At 45.3% G+C, this 18,587-nt stretch overlaps 1 protein-coding gene across 2 annotated transcripts in view; it reads right to left on the bottom strand.

The window, feature by feature from the left end:
• Window positions 1-382: 382 nt before the first annotated feature.
• far1 (fatty acyl CoA reductase 1) overlaps window positions 383-18,587 on the bottom strand; it is a 23,818-nt gene continuing 5,613 nt past the window's right edge. Inside the window, exons 2-13 of one of the 2 annotated variants that reach the window (XM_031868164.1) lie at window positions 18,373-18,489; window positions 17,802-17,918; window positions 16,957-17,132; window positions 13,449-13,628; window positions 11,592-11,769; window positions 10,235-10,279; window positions 9,327-9,454; window positions 9,144-9,211; window positions 6,574-6,745; window positions 4,777-4,906; window positions 3,020-3,147; window positions 383-2,289 (exon numbers count right to left, since the gene is read on the bottom strand). In XM_031868164.1, the coding sequence (XP_031724024.1) occupies window positions 2,130-2,289; window positions 3,020-3,147; window positions 4,777-4,906; window positions 6,574-6,745; window positions 9,144-9,211; window positions 9,327-9,454; window positions 10,235-10,279; window positions 11,592-11,769; window positions 13,449-13,628; window positions 16,957-17,132; window positions 17,802-17,918; window positions 18,373-18,444 (1,554 nt within the window). In that variant the 5' untranslated portion in view covers window positions 18,445-18,489 and the 3' untranslated portion in view covers window positions 383-2,129. Of the gene's footprint in view, window positions 2,290-3,019; window positions 3,148-4,776; window positions 4,907-6,573; window positions 6,746-7,373; window positions 7,546-9,143; window positions 9,212-9,326; window positions 9,455-10,234; window positions 10,280-11,591; window positions 11,770-13,448; window positions 13,629-16,956; window positions 17,133-17,801; window positions 17,919-18,372; window positions 18,490-18,587 lie in introns of both variants that reach the window. The other variant, XM_031868162.1, reaches the window with a different exon arrangement.

Raw genomic sequence — 18,587 nt, forward strand, 5'->3', positions numbered from 1 at the left:
GTCACACTCAAACACCTGCACATTTAAAACCATGTTTTGAGGGCCGTCAGTGATTTGAATCATGGAACAGCGGAACTGGATTCAGGATCTGTTGAAGTGGAGATGATGCTGATCGGTAGGATTCATACTCCTGACAGAGCAGCAACGTGAGGAGGACCTGCAAGAAAACCCTGAATCAGACCAGCTGCAACACTAAACAAGCAGGACAGACAGTCACCGTCACACAGCTGAGCTCCTCATTCACACCATCACAAGGACATGGAGTTATACAGCTCAACGTTTCCCACAGCACTCCAATGAACAACTTCATCTTTACGTATCAGCAGATAACCGTATTGTTGGGGTTTGGTGTCAGGAGTCATTCAGAGAGACACGATACACATTCACACTACACATGGAAGTCATTTTAATTGAGCGGTGGACATATTTACAGCAGCTGAAGTTGGTTCACTGAGCTTCTTGTAGCCATACAATGTCGTTAGATAAAAATACATCTGTATTTTGAAGTCTCCCTTAATAGAGCTGTACACAAAATTAGAAAACAGATCCGATTGCTCCCTTTTCACATTTTTTGAATATTGAAAAAAGTTCAGGCACAATTCAAACTTGCACACTTCTTTCCAAAGGGTGCATCCCTCCACCAGGTCTCGTGATCCTTTGTGAAATGGCTCAGTCACAGGACCGACGCGTTTGAAGACGCTTTGAGCAGACACATGCAAGCAGAGCCAGAGATGAGCCCTGCTCAGAGACACTGTAGTGTGCTCCAGACAGAGGTAACAGACGAGACGCATGTGCACAGGTAAAGCTCAGGTACGTTAGGTGAAGACTTAATATGGCAACAAGGTTCATTCCGAGAAAAACAGAGTCGCCAGTTCTGTAACAAGCCAACATGTGTTGTCTGAAAACACACGCGGTACGTAACGAGGCAACAGAACATTCCAGGAGTTTAACAGCAGGTTATAAACATGAGCACATAAATCCTATACACGGGCTTACTGAAGCAACTAAGAGAGGAACAAGACCAACTCTGACCCATAACAATGACTTAAACCTGAAAAGACCAATGAAGGAGAGTCAACATCAAAGATCCACTCTGACCAGTACACTGAAACATTACATTCTCAAGCTTCATGGACAAAAACAAGGCAAAAGGGAGGATATGTCTGCTCTCAGCTCCACCCACTGGCAAAAAGAGCTTTAAGACAAGAAGGAACCTGTAGAAGAACACGCTTGGTTTGCAAGATGTGCTGATGCTAGCATAATCCCTTTGTAGGCACTATTACAGTCCACATTGTGCTTGGTCCGAATTAGGGAACTAGTCACGGCAGTTTACTGGAGACACACAGTAGGAGGAGGAGTCAGCCAATGACTCTTGGTGGGGCAAGCCAACATGGTGGAATGGCTCTGGTCTTAAGGGTGACAGAGGTGAAACAATGGTAGGCTAGCCTGCTACCCGTCAGTACAGAACCATCCTTCAACTGCCTCCAAAGAAATGTGCAAAAGCGGCTCCAGTCCCCCACAAGCTGAGAGCAGCTTCAAGCGCTGCTGCCGGGTGAAAACCCAGCGTAGAATTACTTTTATAAGAGGTTTTGAAAACAATTCAATCAGCTTTACTAGCAGGAATTTGACTAGAAGCAAAGACCAAACATGAAGGGAGAAAAAGGTAAATCATGGAGTTATGTTTTCAGGTGACGGCAGAGAAACATCACTTACACAGCAGTCAAAGTATTATTCTTCAATGAAAGATGACAGATACAGAAGAAGGCTGGAATAACTCAAAACCAATGGTGGATTAGTGCAGCAGACCAATGCATAGCTGTGTGTGGCAGGCGGGCGAGATGGAGAGCTTAACGATTGCAGCAATGAGGGTGTGTGCTCCTGCGTCTTTAACTAGTACACTGTACACTGACACAGATCCAACCCCGTGGTGTTTTCTGACATGCTGGAGATCAGGTGAGATAGATCCCAGATATGAAACAGTCAGAGCGCTGTGGACTTGTCCAGTAGCTGCGTCTGTGTTCCACTAACTCTTTGAGGCAAACAGCATGAGACCCTCTCATCATCCTCAGCCAGTGTCTCTTCACGTCTTCGCCCCTTTGCCTCGCCACCCGCCGCCCTGTCCAGGACCATTATCTCATGGTGGAGGAGGCTCTGAAGTAGGAGAGGAACTTGAAGCAGAGGCTCACCACGAAATACCAGATGTTTCTGGCCATCTGGGATCGGGCAATGAAGACGCGCCAGATGAGCACCACCAGGACGGTGTTGAAGGTGTAGCGTATGTTCCTCAGCCTGGGAAACACAAACACAACCGAGACTAAACCTCCACTTCACAGGTTTGCAAGGGTGAAGGTATGAAGAGTGAGTCTGTGTCTCAACACACAGCTCACATCCTTTTACAGATGCATCACTGCTTTTATCATCATCACTATAGCCACTGCTGCTGCTGTTAGTATTCATCATTATCATTCTGCTATTATTGGTGCTACTACAGCTATTACTACTCTAATATGGATCATTTCTATCATATGCTTGGACTATGTTGTAACCGTTATGTTCATTTTGTACATCTGACATCTACTTCTGTCCATGCTGGAGAGGGATCCTCTGTTGCTCTCCCAGAGGTTTCTTCCTTTTTCTCCCCTGATAAAAATGTATTTTAGGACTTTTTCCTTTTCAGATGTGAGGCTCCTGGGACAGAGGACGTTCTACAGAGTGTAAAGCTCTGAGGCAAATGTGTGATTTCTGATATTGGGCTATACTAATAAATTGAATGTTAGACATATCCCTTTTTTAAAGTCATGCTCTCTCCTTTTAATTCCTTGAAAGTTTCTGCATGCTGATTATTGACGTGAGCTGAGGGGATTACTGCCACTCCGACTGTACGATCCACTCAGAGTGGTAATCTGAAGGAAGAGCTCATATTCCTGACAGATGTCAAAGACGTGAGTGGTTCATGGAAGTAGGACTTCGGAGTATTTCCTCCCGAGTCCGTGTGTGGCAGATTTATTTCCCCTCTTACTTGTTGAGGTGTTTGCGTGCAGCAGGCAGGCCAGACAGCTCTTCGTTGAGGACATATTTCTTGGTGCCCATGCAGTAACTTTCCATGTACTCGGCCCAGTGCAGCTGACGCACATCAAAGTTAAACACCTACCGAAACAAAAACACAACAAACATTCTCCGTGAACTTTTGAACGACAACTTCTCCGTGAATGACAAGATGTGCAGTCTTCAACAACGGCATGTTTTATCTGAGATGTAATGGATTTTTCTGGCAGGCAACAATAGATATTTGACAAAGTGAAAAAGAAAATGCAAAAAAAAAAGAAAATGTTAAAAGTAAATATGCATTGATGGATGAGTTTTTAATAAATATGAAATAGATGAAATATTTTACTATCCATTAAATCTTTCAAAGAACAGTAAATATAAGAAAACACTACAAATACATATTAATCTAAAAAATAAACTTAGAACTTCAAAGATGAAAATGCAGGTAACAAGTCAACAAATGCATGCACGGCTCAAAGGTTTGAGCTAATTGCTAATGTTAGCATAACAGCTCACAGACACAATGTTGATAATCTAGAGATATTCACCCCATCCTCTGGGGTCCACCATGATGTCACAGAGAGCACACTGCCATCTATAGAACCAGCAGTCTAAACACATTTAACATGGAGGCCATGTAGATGTGTCTGGATCAGACAATATAACTGCTCCACATCAACAAACTGACAATTTTTAGAACTTAATTTTTGAGTAAATGAGGAATTTTAGTAGTAAAAAAGAAATTCATAATTTGAAATGCTTTAATGGATGTTTGCATAAGCACTTATCTAATAAGAGAATGAGAAAGAAAGAATGAGCCGGCCGCTCCACCTGGCTTTGGCCTAATTCAACCCACAGCGAGGGGGGGAGAAAACCAGATCACCAACGATCCCCGACCAACCATCCCCGACCAATGATCACCGACCAATGATCACCGACCAAGATCCCCGACGATCACCGAGCAACGATCCCCGACCACCAACGATCCCCGACCACCAACGATCCCCGACCACCAACGATCCCCGACCAACCACCACCGACCGATCCCCGACCAACCATCACCGACCACCAACGATCCCCGACCACCAACGATCCCCGACCACCAACGATCCCCGACCACCAACGATCCCCGACCAACGATCCCCGACCAACCACCACCGACCAACCATCACCGACCACCAACGATCCCCGACCACCAACGATCCCCGACCACCAACGATCCCCGACCACCAACGATCCCCGACCACCAACGATCCCCGACGATCCCCGACGACCCCCGACCAATGATCCCCGACCGACCACCACCGATCCCCGACCGACCACCACCGATCCCCGACCGACCACCACCGATCCCCGACCGACCACCACCGATCCCCGACCGACCACCACCGATCCCCGACCGACCACCGAGCAATGATCAGCGACCACCGACCGACGACCGATCGGTTCTGAGACAGGCACTACAGAATTCAATATTCAAGAAGAGAACCTTCAAACACTGTTCTAGACTTGCTTATACAATCCAGTGTTTTGTCATCAGATATGAATGTCATAGTGTTGGAACAACAGCTCCAATGTGTACAGGACATACAGTGAAAGTCCCTTTCAGTCTGAAAACATCTCTTCACTGACATCAGCAGGAAAAGAATGAGTCACTCCATTGTAGCCAGCCTGCTATCAGACACACAGCCGTCAACCCGTCTGAGGATCCACAGCGCTTTCTCCTACCTTCTTATCCTCTGGGCTCATCTGGCCAATCAGCATGGCCACGTTGTCATTGTTCCACACCCAGGAGTGACTGGTGAAATACTCCAGCACCATCATGGCTTTGTGGAGGCGTGTGATCGTCTTCATCATCCTATGACACATGAGCGGGGAAAGCAACAGGGAAAGGGAAGGAAAGCAGCAATGAGGTGAGGAAGATGAGAGAACATTGGAATGGATGAAAGATGATGGTCGTGTAGAGACAGACAGAAGAGGATGCAGAGAGAGGAGGAGTCATGAATGAAGAGCAGGACAGGGCCACATGGTGTTGGAGGGGAGAGCAGAGGCAGAAGTTGACTCCACAGTTAGAGGAACACAAAGGAGCCTTTGTATCAGCTGTTATACAACGTGAGCTCTAATTTAGTCTCAAAACTGATCATGGAACACTGTCAGAGATGTGCATGAATGAGTTCTACTAGATCACTACATGTTTGACAGTGTATGCCGTGGACTCCCAATTCCCAAAGCCTTGGATTAGGCAGATTTTGATTCTAATAATTGTAATGAATGCAGCAGACCTTGTGAGCTGTACAGTGCTTTGTGTTTGTTCACCTCTTCAACTTCAATCACTGTCTTTTTGCTTAGTTCATTTAACTATCCACCGAAAAGTCAAGATGACATTCACTTTACGCATTTCCCAAATAGTCAAGAGGTTTGTTGAGACGTTGTCAAAGCACTGCAAGTGGTCCGGTCTGTGAATGGTCCTCTGAGGACAGTGACTGGTACGACTCAGCTGAAGACTAACCGGATGCAGCCTGTGTGAAGACCAGGAGGACAGACAACTCAATTTAGGTCACACACATTCAGTATTTACAGACTTCCTACATCAACAATGTTGCCCCACCTGTTCACACAGTGCATCCAGTTAATATACTTCATTAGTGTGTTAGTTCAGATTCAGTGTTGATCACAGACATTCAGTAACCAGTGTTGAGGAAATCAGGGTGAGAATGGAAAAGCAGAGCTCATTACTGCGAAGATCATAGGAGGCTCTCCGAGTCTTCAAACGGCACTTCTCTGGTAACTTTTACTAAAAAGCTCTCCAGAAACATTTCACAGTATTTTGAATACGAAGGCCTTGATCCAATGACAGGCCTGTTCTATCATTTGGAACATTTAGACCGATTGAGCAGATCGAGAGGACTCAGATTCCTCCTGTGAATGCTTCCGAGGACGTGACAGACATGCATGTTGATCAGCACATAGAGGCAGAGATGAGTTACTGACATACCCAATCAAATCAAAGCACACCCAGTGTGAGCCAAACTCATTTCAGACAGCCAAACAAAGCAAGGAAGGCTGAGAACGGGCTGCTTGGCACTGCATGACATGTTGAAATACCTCTGGCTTGCAGTCAAGAGAGAACACATATGTGGACACTAATCAATTAACATGCAGCGGGGTTGTATTCAGTGGGACATGATCCGTCTCCGACTGGACACAACGTTTTAAATGACCAAGATGTCCCATGGTGCCTTGGGATTTTCCATGATTGGGTGAGAAGTGTGTGGGGGGTGGGCGGGGGTGGCAATAATGGATGTCATGTTCACAAAAAGGCAAGTCTTCTTTAAATGAAACATGCTCCCATAGAGGACTTAGGGTCTTCACTAAGAAAAAGACACTGCAAACGTTTTGCTTCTTCTGCTTGGACCCCTCCCTGATCCCACATAACCAGTCGGTGAAAGACACACAGTAGGGGAGGGGGGGTTGTGGGAAATGTGGGGGCTGACTGGCAGGGGAGGGGGGCAGTTGCAACCTTACCGGGGCTTGCGGCCCGTCAGCCTGAGATAGCCGTCATAGAGCAGAGCCGGCAGCGTGTGGCTGACAGCGGTCCAGTACTGATTAGTAAAGGGGTTGGAGCGCAGATTGACATTGGGCCTTCTGAAGGCCTGCTCTAAGGGATTGGTCTTGAAGGTCATGTTTATACAGTACTCTGTAGGAGAGAGATACACATATGACAGGACAAGGAGGACACAGGACGAGATGAAGCACAATGCTCCTCTGACTGACACTAGGCCAGATGCAGGGCCTGTGTAAAGGCGGGACCACTGCTGGTCGTTACAACAGTGGGACCAGATCTGAAGGGCTTTCAGTATCTGGATTAAAAAAGGTGACGGATCCAGCTCACATAACTGACAACTTAGCAGCTAGCAAAGGATCTTTCAAAGGGCCAACACCTGGGTTGGGTTCCCAAAGCGTCTTCAGACTGAAGTCCACCTTTGTCCGTTCAGCGGTCGGACTGAGACGACCTCAGTGCTGACATTTTGGAAACCCAACCGAGAATACGAACATTGCAGGTAGCAAGATGGAAAGAGTGCAGAACCCATCAGTAACCCTGTATGATCAGGAGAGCAGCTGGGTTATACATTCTTCAACTCCCAACAAAACTGCACACAAGCATCATGTAAGACATTAGCACGGCAGCTACAACGTTAGCCTACTACACTAAAAGAGAAGTGACAGGACTAAAGCAGCAGAGATGTGTGTGCACGTGTGTGAGAGGGGAGTGGCGTTAAGACAGCAGAGGTGCGGCGCATCAGAGTCGGCGATGATGAGGTTACCTGGGCTCTCGTCCAATCAGCCTGAGGTACAGATCATAGAGGAAGGCCGGAGCCTTGTGGCTCACGGCAATCCAGTACTGATTGATTAGGTGATTGGTTGTGAGATTAACATTGGGCCGACGGAAGGCCTGCTCAAGGGGGTTCCTCTTGAACGTGGATATTACATGGTACTCTAAAACACAGAAGGTTGTTTAACACAAGTCATTAATCAACAGTTCAAAACATTTTGGCTGTGTATGCTTGACTGAAAGCTGCTGGCAAAGCAAATCTTTAAATCTAGTCCACAATCCAATCCAGACCTAGCTGCTCAACCCGTCTACAGAGTTATGATGTTCCCATCGGCTCCACAAAGACATTCATTATCTGGCAAAACAGTTTCTCCAACATTCAGATTCTATCACATTTCTACACCGTAGGCACAGCTACGGGAGCAAATTCTGGTGTTAAGTGTCTTGCTCAAGGACACGTCGACATGCGAGCCGTGGATCGAACCGTCGATCCTCCGATTGAAGGACGGCCCTGCTCTCCACTTAGCCACACGTTCAAGTTCCTTTCCTGATGTTTTGTGAAGTACTGAGCTGTGGTCAACAACCAGCCTGCTGTAGAGGACGGGGACATGAGACAACGGCTACTAACATGGACCTTGTGGTGCGAATGCTTCTGTCAGCTACAAAGGTCCAGAAGGAACTGTAGCCCATCACTAATAGTATGTGAGACTCATTGTAAGGCTGGCCATGAATCAGTATGAGAATTTATAGTCTTTCAATCATATCATGATGAATCATACATCGAGATAAATTGATGCTAAAAAGCACAGACTGACTCAAATCCTTCAGACAACCTGAAATGATCAGGACTGTGGGGAAACCTCAGTGTAGTTAAATCTAACGATTGTCTTGGTCTGATTACTCAGAGTTTGTGTGCATCATGTAAAGTCAGTGTAGCTGGACATATACATTTATTTTTTCATTTTCCACTAAAGTTCTTAATCAAATGGGAAAATACTTAATACCTTTCTTATGCATTAGAAAATAGCTTTTTCCATATATATTGCTATCGGCATATGAAATGACCTACATCATGCTAGAAGATTGGGGCCATATCATCCAGCCCTCATGTATTGTATCGGTCTGTAAAGGTGTTCCTGTTATTCTGTCCAACCCCTTAAGCTAACAATGTCTCATAAAAACAGAGCTGCACAACACAAGTTGGAGGAAAACTGCATCACAGAACAACTTTAAAACCATTTATCCTTTCAACTAAATGCATTTCCATCCTAAATCCAACATTAATCTCAGACTCTTTCTTCTGTAATCATGTCAGAGGATAACAAGCTTGAATGGTTTGGATAAACCTGTTCACGAGTTGTAACAAGGTGATTTATGGTTGCACCACAGTGCTTCCAAATTAAACTTTTAGGGCACACGGTCATGTTGCAGTTACAGTAAGCGCCACATGTTTCACTGCAAAGCTTAACGGTGTAAATCAAACCGGGAGGTCTACATTACGGATTTGTTTGAGTTCAGGAGTCCATATCACTCTATGTGGTGATTGGTTACATGTCCATAATCACTAGCAATGTGAGCAACAATGTGTGCCTTTACTCCACAAAGATCCAGCCACACACAAAGCAGGATCTAGGAGGAACAGGTGAACCAAGCTCTTGGTTTGGGTGTGGCAGGCAGTGGATCAGATTACAGTCAGAGTTAAACATACAGCCGCCGTTGTCTTTACAGAGGCTGTGCTTAGGTTAGATAAGAGGCATCATACCGACTTCCCCCCAGCGAAACGGGTTGATCCCTCCGGTTGTGCAGTTGTACACCAGGATGTTTTTAGACCTGTAGTATGGAGGGAAAGGGACGGACACACACACACACACACACACACACCTCATCAATACAACTTGAACAGAAGATGCATGTGAGAAGACGTGATGAATTGATGCGTCTCTACCTGTTGAGTGTCTGTGATCCAGAGTACCAAGCTGCAGCCAGCGTGGCGTTGATGACCACGTCCACAGGCACCAGGTCAGCCACAGCATCATTAGACGCTCTCATGGTACGCAGGATCCCCTTACCGGCCTAGAGGAGGTCAAAGACACGTCAGTAATGCAAGCAGAAAGTTTCAGTTCAGACACAAAACAGGCTGATAACCAATATCTATAGAGTCTAGTCGCACAGATCCCAACTTCAAGACTGAGTGGCTCCTCATTCACTTCTCTGTAGAGCGCTTCCTGTCACAAACTGACCCGCCTCCTTCCATCTGAAGAACTTTGACACATGAAATCACAGGGATGTCCAATGTCCACCCAGTTTGATCAGAAAATATTGTTTATCTATCTATATTCATAACTGCACTGGGACATAATGTGCTGCAGTAAGTGTAAAGACAGTGGTTCATGACAGGAGGATGCTTGATGAAAAGCAGTACGATCTCAAACGTTGTGAACTGTTAGCCTGCTAGCTCCACAGTTTGATTCTACAACCGTTCAAACTGTGGTTTCCTCTCCCTCCTGCTCTTAGCCACACCGCCTGAGTCAACATCTCCAGGCAGTACCGGTTAGATTCAGAGAACCAGCACACTGTACTGCTACGTGGACTAGAGACCAAAAGAAAACAGTCAGCATTTCAAACATGGTGGTTTAAACTGCCAAAAAGCTCAAAGCATCTCAGCTGTTTGGAACGGTGTTGAAGGAGCAAGCTGTGAGTCTGTAGTTTAAACAGCTGAAGCGGCGAGTCTGTAGTTTAAACAGCTGAAGCTGCAGTCGGTGACATGGGTCGGCATCTGGCTCAGTAAGACTGACACCAGACGGGCTTTAGCACTGTCCACCGAGCATCTGACCAGCTCCCGCCTGTACTCACTGCTATGAATATTCCACTGGGGCCATTGAAGTTATCAATCCAACCCTGAAAGAGAGGAAGAGGACAGAGCAGAGCGTTAGCACCGACACCATTAGCCCATTCATTGATACATTTGGACCTTTTCTTGATAAACTGACATTGTTCATAGGTCAAACATTTGCTGGTTATAATTACTCAAATGTCCATATGGTAATAGGTTTAATATGTGAGCTTTAGCCTGGTTACTCTAGTAGAACATACAGAACTCATATATTCACACACTTTAATGAGTGATCCTGTCGGAGAGCTGTGGCTTCCGATATTCAGAGTGTGTGAGAAACATTCCTAAACCAGAAAAACAACCGTCTTCTGCTTTCCATAGCAGCAAAGGTGCGCAGACCTTCGTTCCGCTACGTTCCTCATTCATTCACTGCTCGACTGCCCGTCCACCTCTGTGCTTTCACAGACGGGGTTCTGTTGGACCTTCGCTACATGTCCATTTCGTGATCTCTGGAAACAATGACTTCCTCCACTTCACGATCTCCCTGCTCACTAATTCCTCCCAATCCCTGGGTTCATATTCCAAGTAGTTTGCCATGTTCTGATAAAGGAATAACATTTCTATTAGTAACTTAGCAGCAGATAGGACAGGTGACAGTTATCTTTTTGCAAGTGTCTTTGGAAAATGAAATAAGTTTAAAAAGGTAAAAATGGAGAATGTGTGAACATGCTTGGAGAACAGATGTGCACACAGCTGGCTGTACTGTGAGGTGTTCAGGTTGCACGGCGTGTTTGTGTCTGTGTATGGCTGTCCCTCTCATTCAGCAGCAGTTGTGTTGCATACACTACGATGTCCCTCACCGTCCCGCTCATCTGCCACTTAAAGTCTTCCTCACACGGAGGACCAGGAGCTCCTGCATCTCAACGTGTTGCCACATATCCACGATGTTCACCTCAATGTAGCTGAAAACATTCCTGCTGCCGTCGCACCGTTTGTTTGCGCTACAGAGACATGCGAGTGTGTGCGTGTGGAGCCGTTCACGTGGAAATCAACCCAGTTGTGACCCACCTCTCAACCCGAGTCGGTTAACCCTAAACACAAAATCAAGCCTGGTTGAGCCCTCGGTGTGAAAGGGTGCATGCCAATCAGCTTCATGCTCTGTGCTCTAAAGGCAGCAGCTCTGGAACGATGTGGCACTTGGCTTTTACATTATCTTTTTCTAAGAAAGTATATTTCTGCCTCCAACACTTCAATGCATTAAACAAAATAACTGGCACATATTCTAAAACAGACACGATTTCTGCAGTATGCTTTGCTGTTTCTTGGTGCATTTTAAAACAGCATCCAACATTAATCCTGCGTTCAGAAACCACTCACTGGGAAGGGCTCTTTCCAGCTGGCTCCAACTATGGAAGGTCTGACAATGGCTACGTTGAGGTCTCCGGCCTCCTGCTGCACCAGATACTCTGCCAAGGCTTTGGTGTAGGTGTAGGTGTTGGGACGCTTCCCGATCAGCTTGGGAGTCAGAGCAGACACCAGCTCGTCATCCATCCAGCTGGAGCACAAGAAACAGAAATAAGATGAGTCTTACATTTGCTACATTTATTTAACCACTGACAGTACCAATACAAAGCAATGCAAATGTGTCTATCGTATGACCAACACAGCACCGGATACAGCCAGCATGTAAAGTGCTCTTTCCTGTAGCCCAGACCTACGTGTTCTGATGAAATGAGATGAACCGATATGAATTACCTCTCTTCATTTAAATATTGAATTATAAAAATGTAAAATGACGCTCAGTGAATCACTGACAATCTTAAAAAATACTTTCCTACTTGCTTGTTATTCATCTCCTACACCCGTGGCCAAAAGTTGAGAATGACACAAGTAATCGTTGTCACAAAGTTTGCTGCTTCAGTTTTTATGACGACAACTCCAAAACAGTATGAAGAGTGATCAGATGAATTGATAGTGAGATTGCACCTAAATCAACCATTTATCGGATCATCAAGAACTTCAAGGAGAGAGGTTCAGTTGTTGGGAAGAAGGCTTCAGGGCGCCCAACAAGTCCAGCTAACTCCAGGACGTCTCCTAAAGCTGATTCAGCTGCGGCATCGGGGCACCACCGGTGCAGAGCTTGCTCAGGAATGGCAGCAGGCAGGTGTGAGTGCATCTGCACGCACAGTGAGACGAAGAATTTTGGAGGATGGCCTGGTGTCAAGAAGAGCAGCAAAGAAGCCACTTCTCTCCAGGAACAACATCAGGGACAGACTGATGTTCTGCAGAAGGTACAGGGATAGGACTGCTGAGGACTGGGGTCAAGTCATTTTCTCTGATGAATCTCCTTTCCGATTGTTTGGGGCATCCGGAAAAAAGCTTGTCCGGAGAAGAAAAGGTGAGCGCTACCATCAGTCCTGTGTCATGCCAACAGTAAAGCACCCTGAGACCATTCATCATGTGTGGGGTTGCTTCTCAGCCAAGGGAGTGGGCTCACTCACAATGTAGCCTCAGAACACAGCCATGAATAAAGAAAGGTACCAAACATCCTCCGAGAGCAACTTCTCCCTACACTGCAAATATTGACTCTTTGCATAAACGTAATGTAATTGTCAATAAAAGCCTTTGACACTTATGAAATGCTTGTAATTATACTTCAGTAACCATAGTATCAGACAAAAAGATCTAAAAACACTGAAGCAGCAAACTTTGTGAAACCAATACTTGTGTCATTCTCAAAACTTTTGGCCACGGATGTAATCTGAAGAAATTAAGAATCCTAGATGGATGCAATTTATAAAATTCTGTGTTTTTCTACCACCATGCGCGTTTTTCACAACATCTAAACGGGATGGACGGAACAAAAAACTATGCTGCATGTTCTGGTGTCCTCTGAGATGGCTGGCTTAGTCCACACTACACCACTTTAGCCCGGATTGTCTACTCGCAGACAACAGAAGCCCCAGATCAGAGACACACTGGCGCTGGCTCTGCTGTGTGGGAACGGTGTGATGCCTCACAGATGGATCCACCCAGCAGGCCCAATGTCTGACCCATCAGGAAGTTACAGCCAATGCGAGCTAAAGACATGAGCTGAGGCCAAACGTTGAACCCTCAACCATAATCCCATGCTACTGTATACTATTGAGAACAATAGAGCCTCCACACATCTGCTCATAACACAAGGCCATCCAAACCACCACCGTTCATTGGAAACGGTCCAGATCCACTTACTCCAGAGAATCGATGAGTCTGCGGTAGTCTACGGGGGGAGGGTATACCATTTCCTCAATGAGCTCTCGGTCACAGTTGGCATAGGCTGTGGAGATGTGAAGGAAGACCTCCAGGTGCTTCATCTGGTGGGCTAGTGCCAGCATCTTCTGGGTGGCCAGGACATTCAGCTGCATTGCATCTCTGGGAGGAGGAAAGGAAGACAGTAAAGTTTGACATATAGTCAGACAGTGGATGAAATAGATGGACCAAACTAAGTGAGTACAAGTCCCAGTCATGTGTTATTAGCAATGGGGGAATGAAGACTAGGGTCACAGTGAAACATCACGATGGACGATGACACTGTCGTCTAATGGGCTACTCCTATAAAAGGCTACTAGAATCTTAACTTCTAATTCAAAATTGATATTAAATAATATTCAGGTTTCCTGCTGTGTCTCTGCTGTACTGTCAAGCACTCAGACAGAGGACTGCACCAATCATCCAAACTGATGCTAAATGGACTATTCTTGTATTTCTCTTCAAAGCACTTTAACACTACATGTCATCATTCACCCATTCATAGGGTACACCCCAAGTCTCTTAATTGCATCCCCATTTCCCCAACTTGCGTCTTTTCCAAGGAAACCATGCAAGGAGAGAGGAAACAAGGAAATCTGTTTTAAGAGAAAAGAGACTTCCTTTCCTCTGAAGCGTCACGTGAAGCGACGTCTGTTTCTGATGACGGCAGCTCTAATCACAGCTGGATCAGCGGTCAGTCGGCTTTAACATCTGGAGAGACTTGAGAAGTTTGTGTCTGTTCACATGATCCCTGTACTGATGATAGCTACCAATAACTAATGTGGTTATGTCTGTGTATTATATCTGTATATATTGGGAGCCTACCTCAGGTGGACCACGGGTGGCAGTGTGGATTAGTGGGGCAGGTAATTGGTATATGGGGCACAGGTGCAACAGACCGCTAATGATGCATGGGTGACGGGGAGATCACACGGTTTTTACTGCACACAAGACACACCAGAGGGGAATTAGGAAGATAAGTTCCATCTTATCGTATAATTATCTGTAAACCGAAAACCTAATTAAAACAGGAACCTCACCCAAAAGTGAAAGCGCCTGGAATCTCTTATTGAAGAGAGTAAAGAACGCGATCTTCTCCCGCACTCAGCAGAGTGGCGAGTTGCTGGAATCAGTCACTATAACTAACAAAGACACACATTTATTGTCACTGCCAGAGTAGAGGTGTTTCCTGAGTGTAGCCTGTTACCTCTTTAACAAACCGTGTTCTGTTTATAAGCGCAGGATTGATGTCTACCGACGGAATGTGATCGTCTTATTTATGATTTATTTGCATCTGTACGTTTTAAATTGTGATTGACGTCATTATTAATTAACCCAAAATATGATTATGGTTTCTTTTGAACACTGCAATTAATTTATTCGGCTCCATGTTTCAGGTTAAACTTAAATGATAAAACTCATCGAACACTCAGGAATGATCCGCCTCACGTGACTGAATGAAATGATAAATGATGTAAAAAGCTCTCCGACTTTAATTGTATTCATAATAAAAGTTATTGAGGGAAACATCAGATCATGAAAACACAAATCATTCTAATGAATGTAGAAAGTTGTTTGTGGTCATTTTGTTGTTCTACAATGAACATTTATTTAAACCAGATGGTGAATCAGAAAACGAATCAAATATAAAGCTTGAGTTTATTCTGTGATCTTCACTCTGGTGTTAAACTCCAGTCAGATCAGTCAGATCACATAACTGATGAACAATGAGGGGGCATGTCAGCTGTTCTCGTGCATCCTCACTCATGGCTCCTCAGAGATCCCTCCTCGCTCTACCTCATGCTACCAGTAGTGACATGGGCACTAGCAACATGGTAAACTAGAGAAAAACCAGCCAGGAAGGAGAGAAAACCAACCCCTTTTTGGGGGTTGTCTTGCCGTTTCCTCTCCTGTTGTCACTTCCATTTGCACCAAAGCAGGTGAAATTGATTCACAATCACAAAAACCCAAAGTCTAGTCTGGTACCAGTCAGGTACCATCACGCCTGTACTAAAGCTGTGGTCACACACCCAATTGGGCAACCCATGCTATGACTCATGAACTAGCATGCAACGCCACTTAAAACCACCAATAGTCAGTTTTACATTTCTGATACAAACAAACGAGATATTATACGAGTTACTATCCGACAGAAAGCAGTGAAAGGGAGGAAGAGGGTGAGGTAGAGATAGACAGACAAGTGAGATTGGGAAATTTTGGTTTTTCAGTTAGTTGCCCAATAATTGTGCCCAATAATTGTGCACACATACATATTCTCCTAAGAAAGCCAAAACCTCACTTTTACTTTCTTAAATATTCAGGTTTGAGGTTTATTAACATTTTAGATTGACTCTGTAGTTCAATAATAAAATGAATCCTCAAAAATATAACTTTCCTAATAACTGTGCACGCAGTGTATTTGTGATACTAGATTATATAAATAAAGTTGAATTGAACAAGCAACAAAAAGGTCCAAAGGCCAGAATTGAACCCACAATGTCCACTGAATAGTTTATGGCCAAAACACATCTCTGATCTGCTGCTACCTCATGAACCATCCAGACCCCTTAGGTCGTCTGGGACCGGTCTGCTTTCTGTTCCCAGAGTCAGAACTAAACATGGAGAAGCAGCGTTCAGTGTTTCTGCTCCACATATCTGGAACAAAGTCCAGAAAGCTGCAGGTCTGCTGAGACCCTCAGCTCCTTTACATCAAGACTGAAGACTTTTCTGTTTGCTGCCTTTAATCAAACCACATTCAAGGATATTAATCCATTTCTGCATTTTACTACTGCATTTTATTTCTTACACTGCTTTCTATTGTTTTAATGAATGTTATTAATGTTTCAATGAATGTTCTCAATTGTTGTTAAATCTCCTTTTCTTTTGCCTTGTGTTTTGATGCTTGTAATGGTTTTATGTGAAGCACTTTGAATTACCTTGTTGTTGAAATGTGCGATACAAATAAACTTGCCTTGCCTTGATTCTATGGCCATTCGACTACCAAGGCGCTCCCCAAGAACCATCCTGTGTACAGATACGTGCTTCTTACCCCAGGGCCATCAAAATGACAACAGATGGCATAAAATCTAACTGCCAATGATAATACAGAGGTCTTACTCCAAAGACAATCTACCGTCTCCCTGAGGTTGTGAGTAGAGTGTCTTTGGATGAGCAGAACAAACGATTAGCCAACGTCCTGCAGAAAAGGGAGGAGTCTCAGGTGTCGAGCCCCATGTCGCTGCTACGTCAAACAAACACATTCTCCTGCCTGATCGTCACTCATTTGACCGAGTCAACACAACACCACCATACAAGATGCGGAAGAAACGCACTGATAAACATGGTTAACTTACAAGGTGCCACTAGAGAGAGAGAAACACAATGCACTGCACATGTTACCAACAAGGCCCTCCAGCAATGAAGAACCAATCAAAACAAACAGACCACTCACTTGAGTGGCTCGTTGAAGCGGATGGTGGCAGCGCAGTGGAAGATGATGTTGACGTTGTCAGCCAGGATGCTCTGGTCCTCTTTACTCAGATCCAGCTCCGGCTTCATCAGGTCACTGGCCACCGCTACGATCTTCTCCGCAAAGTCGGGCTGCTCGTCTTGCAATCTTTCAAACAGCTGAGTGGGGAAATGATGGCCAAGTTACAGTCCATAGTAAACTGTAAGTGCATTCATAGAACTGTAATTCAGTGTGCAGTGGAATGCGTTTCCATACAAGAACAGCTTCTACTCCCACGCCAACTGCTGGAATGGGCAGTCGTGGCAGAACGGCTTATTTTTCACCTCTACACATCTCCTATCTAGAGCCGAACTACAGCAGGCTGCTACCTCAGCTGTTCGGAAGCGTTCAACGTTAAGTCAACACTAACACACATGTGAACCGTTAGAAGTGGCATCTAAAGTTACTCTTATGGTGAGAAGTTGTACTGTAGATGTAAGGGCTTTCATCACCGGGCCATCAGCTAACCCTCCATCATGGGACCTCATTCAGCAATAGATGGTGACTTAACAGACATGCCGATGGAACTCTTACAGATTATGAATCACATTAGTGCACTCATCAAATCAAAGAAAGCAGAGAGCAAACACTGAGTGCGAGTGTCAGAGTCATAAATGAGTCAGGATATCTACATTTTAAGTGGCATCTTAACGGTGTGGTTCAGCCTGTTAGCAGATTATGCTCAAACTAAGCTACGTTTTAAGCTCACACAGCGCTGCTGCATCACGCTTCTCCTTCACACACACACACAACACAACACAACACACACCTCTTAGCTCACTTCTCACCTTGCAGTTGATCATGTCAGCGATGCGGGCCGCAGGGCTCTGACCAGCTTTTGACCTCACCATCACATAGACACCTTTGACTCCTGGGCAGGACCTCAGCAGCTTCTCCAGCAGCACCTTGAACCACGAGGAAGGAGGATGTACCAACGTGTTGCATCAAACACATGCTTGGAGTACACGTGTACTCCAACACGTGTTGGAGCACGTGTTGGAGTACAAAGAACGGCTGTCGTTCAACAAGAAGGTATTCATGCATCTGCTGTTGAACTAAGACTGTTCTTACACATGCCTTCACAACATAATACCCACTTACTCAGCACACAGTAAAAGTGTCACATGCTTCCTGCTTCACTTCCCGGTGTGAAAAGAAGAGAAGCAGCAGACCTGAACTCTACACTTTTAGATACTTCCTGTGTAATGTGGACTGATGAAACCCTTCAGTCACTCTGATAAAGCAGAGCAGTAGAGCTCGCCTCTCTCTCTCATCTGATCCCCTCATCTAGTTCAGAAGCTCACCTCCATGGTTCAGTCATGTCCTATTGGCTACTTGCCTATTCAACTACTACTGTACCTTGCCCATGAAGCCGGTTGCTCCAGTGATCAGCACAGTTTTCCCAGCATAGTATTCTGGGATGTTCACCATGATGACGGTTGTCCTGTTCAGTGAGCTGCTTTAACACCACTCCACCTGCACAGAAATAAGAAAAACAAAAGGGAGGGTTACAACTGTGAGACCAACGTCATGCCTGAACTCGTTTCATGAGGGGGGGGGGGGGGGGGGGGGGT

The sequence above is a fragment of the Anarrhichthys ocellatus genome, unplaced genomic scaffold (genome assembly GCF_004355925.1).
Source record: "Anarrhichthys ocellatus isolate YVR2014 unplaced genomic scaffold, GSC_Weel_1.0 scaffold41, whole genome shotgun sequence".
NCBI classification, from domain to species: Eukaryota; Metazoa; Chordata; class Actinopteri; order Perciformes; family Anarhichadidae; genus Anarrhichthys; species Anarrhichthys ocellatus.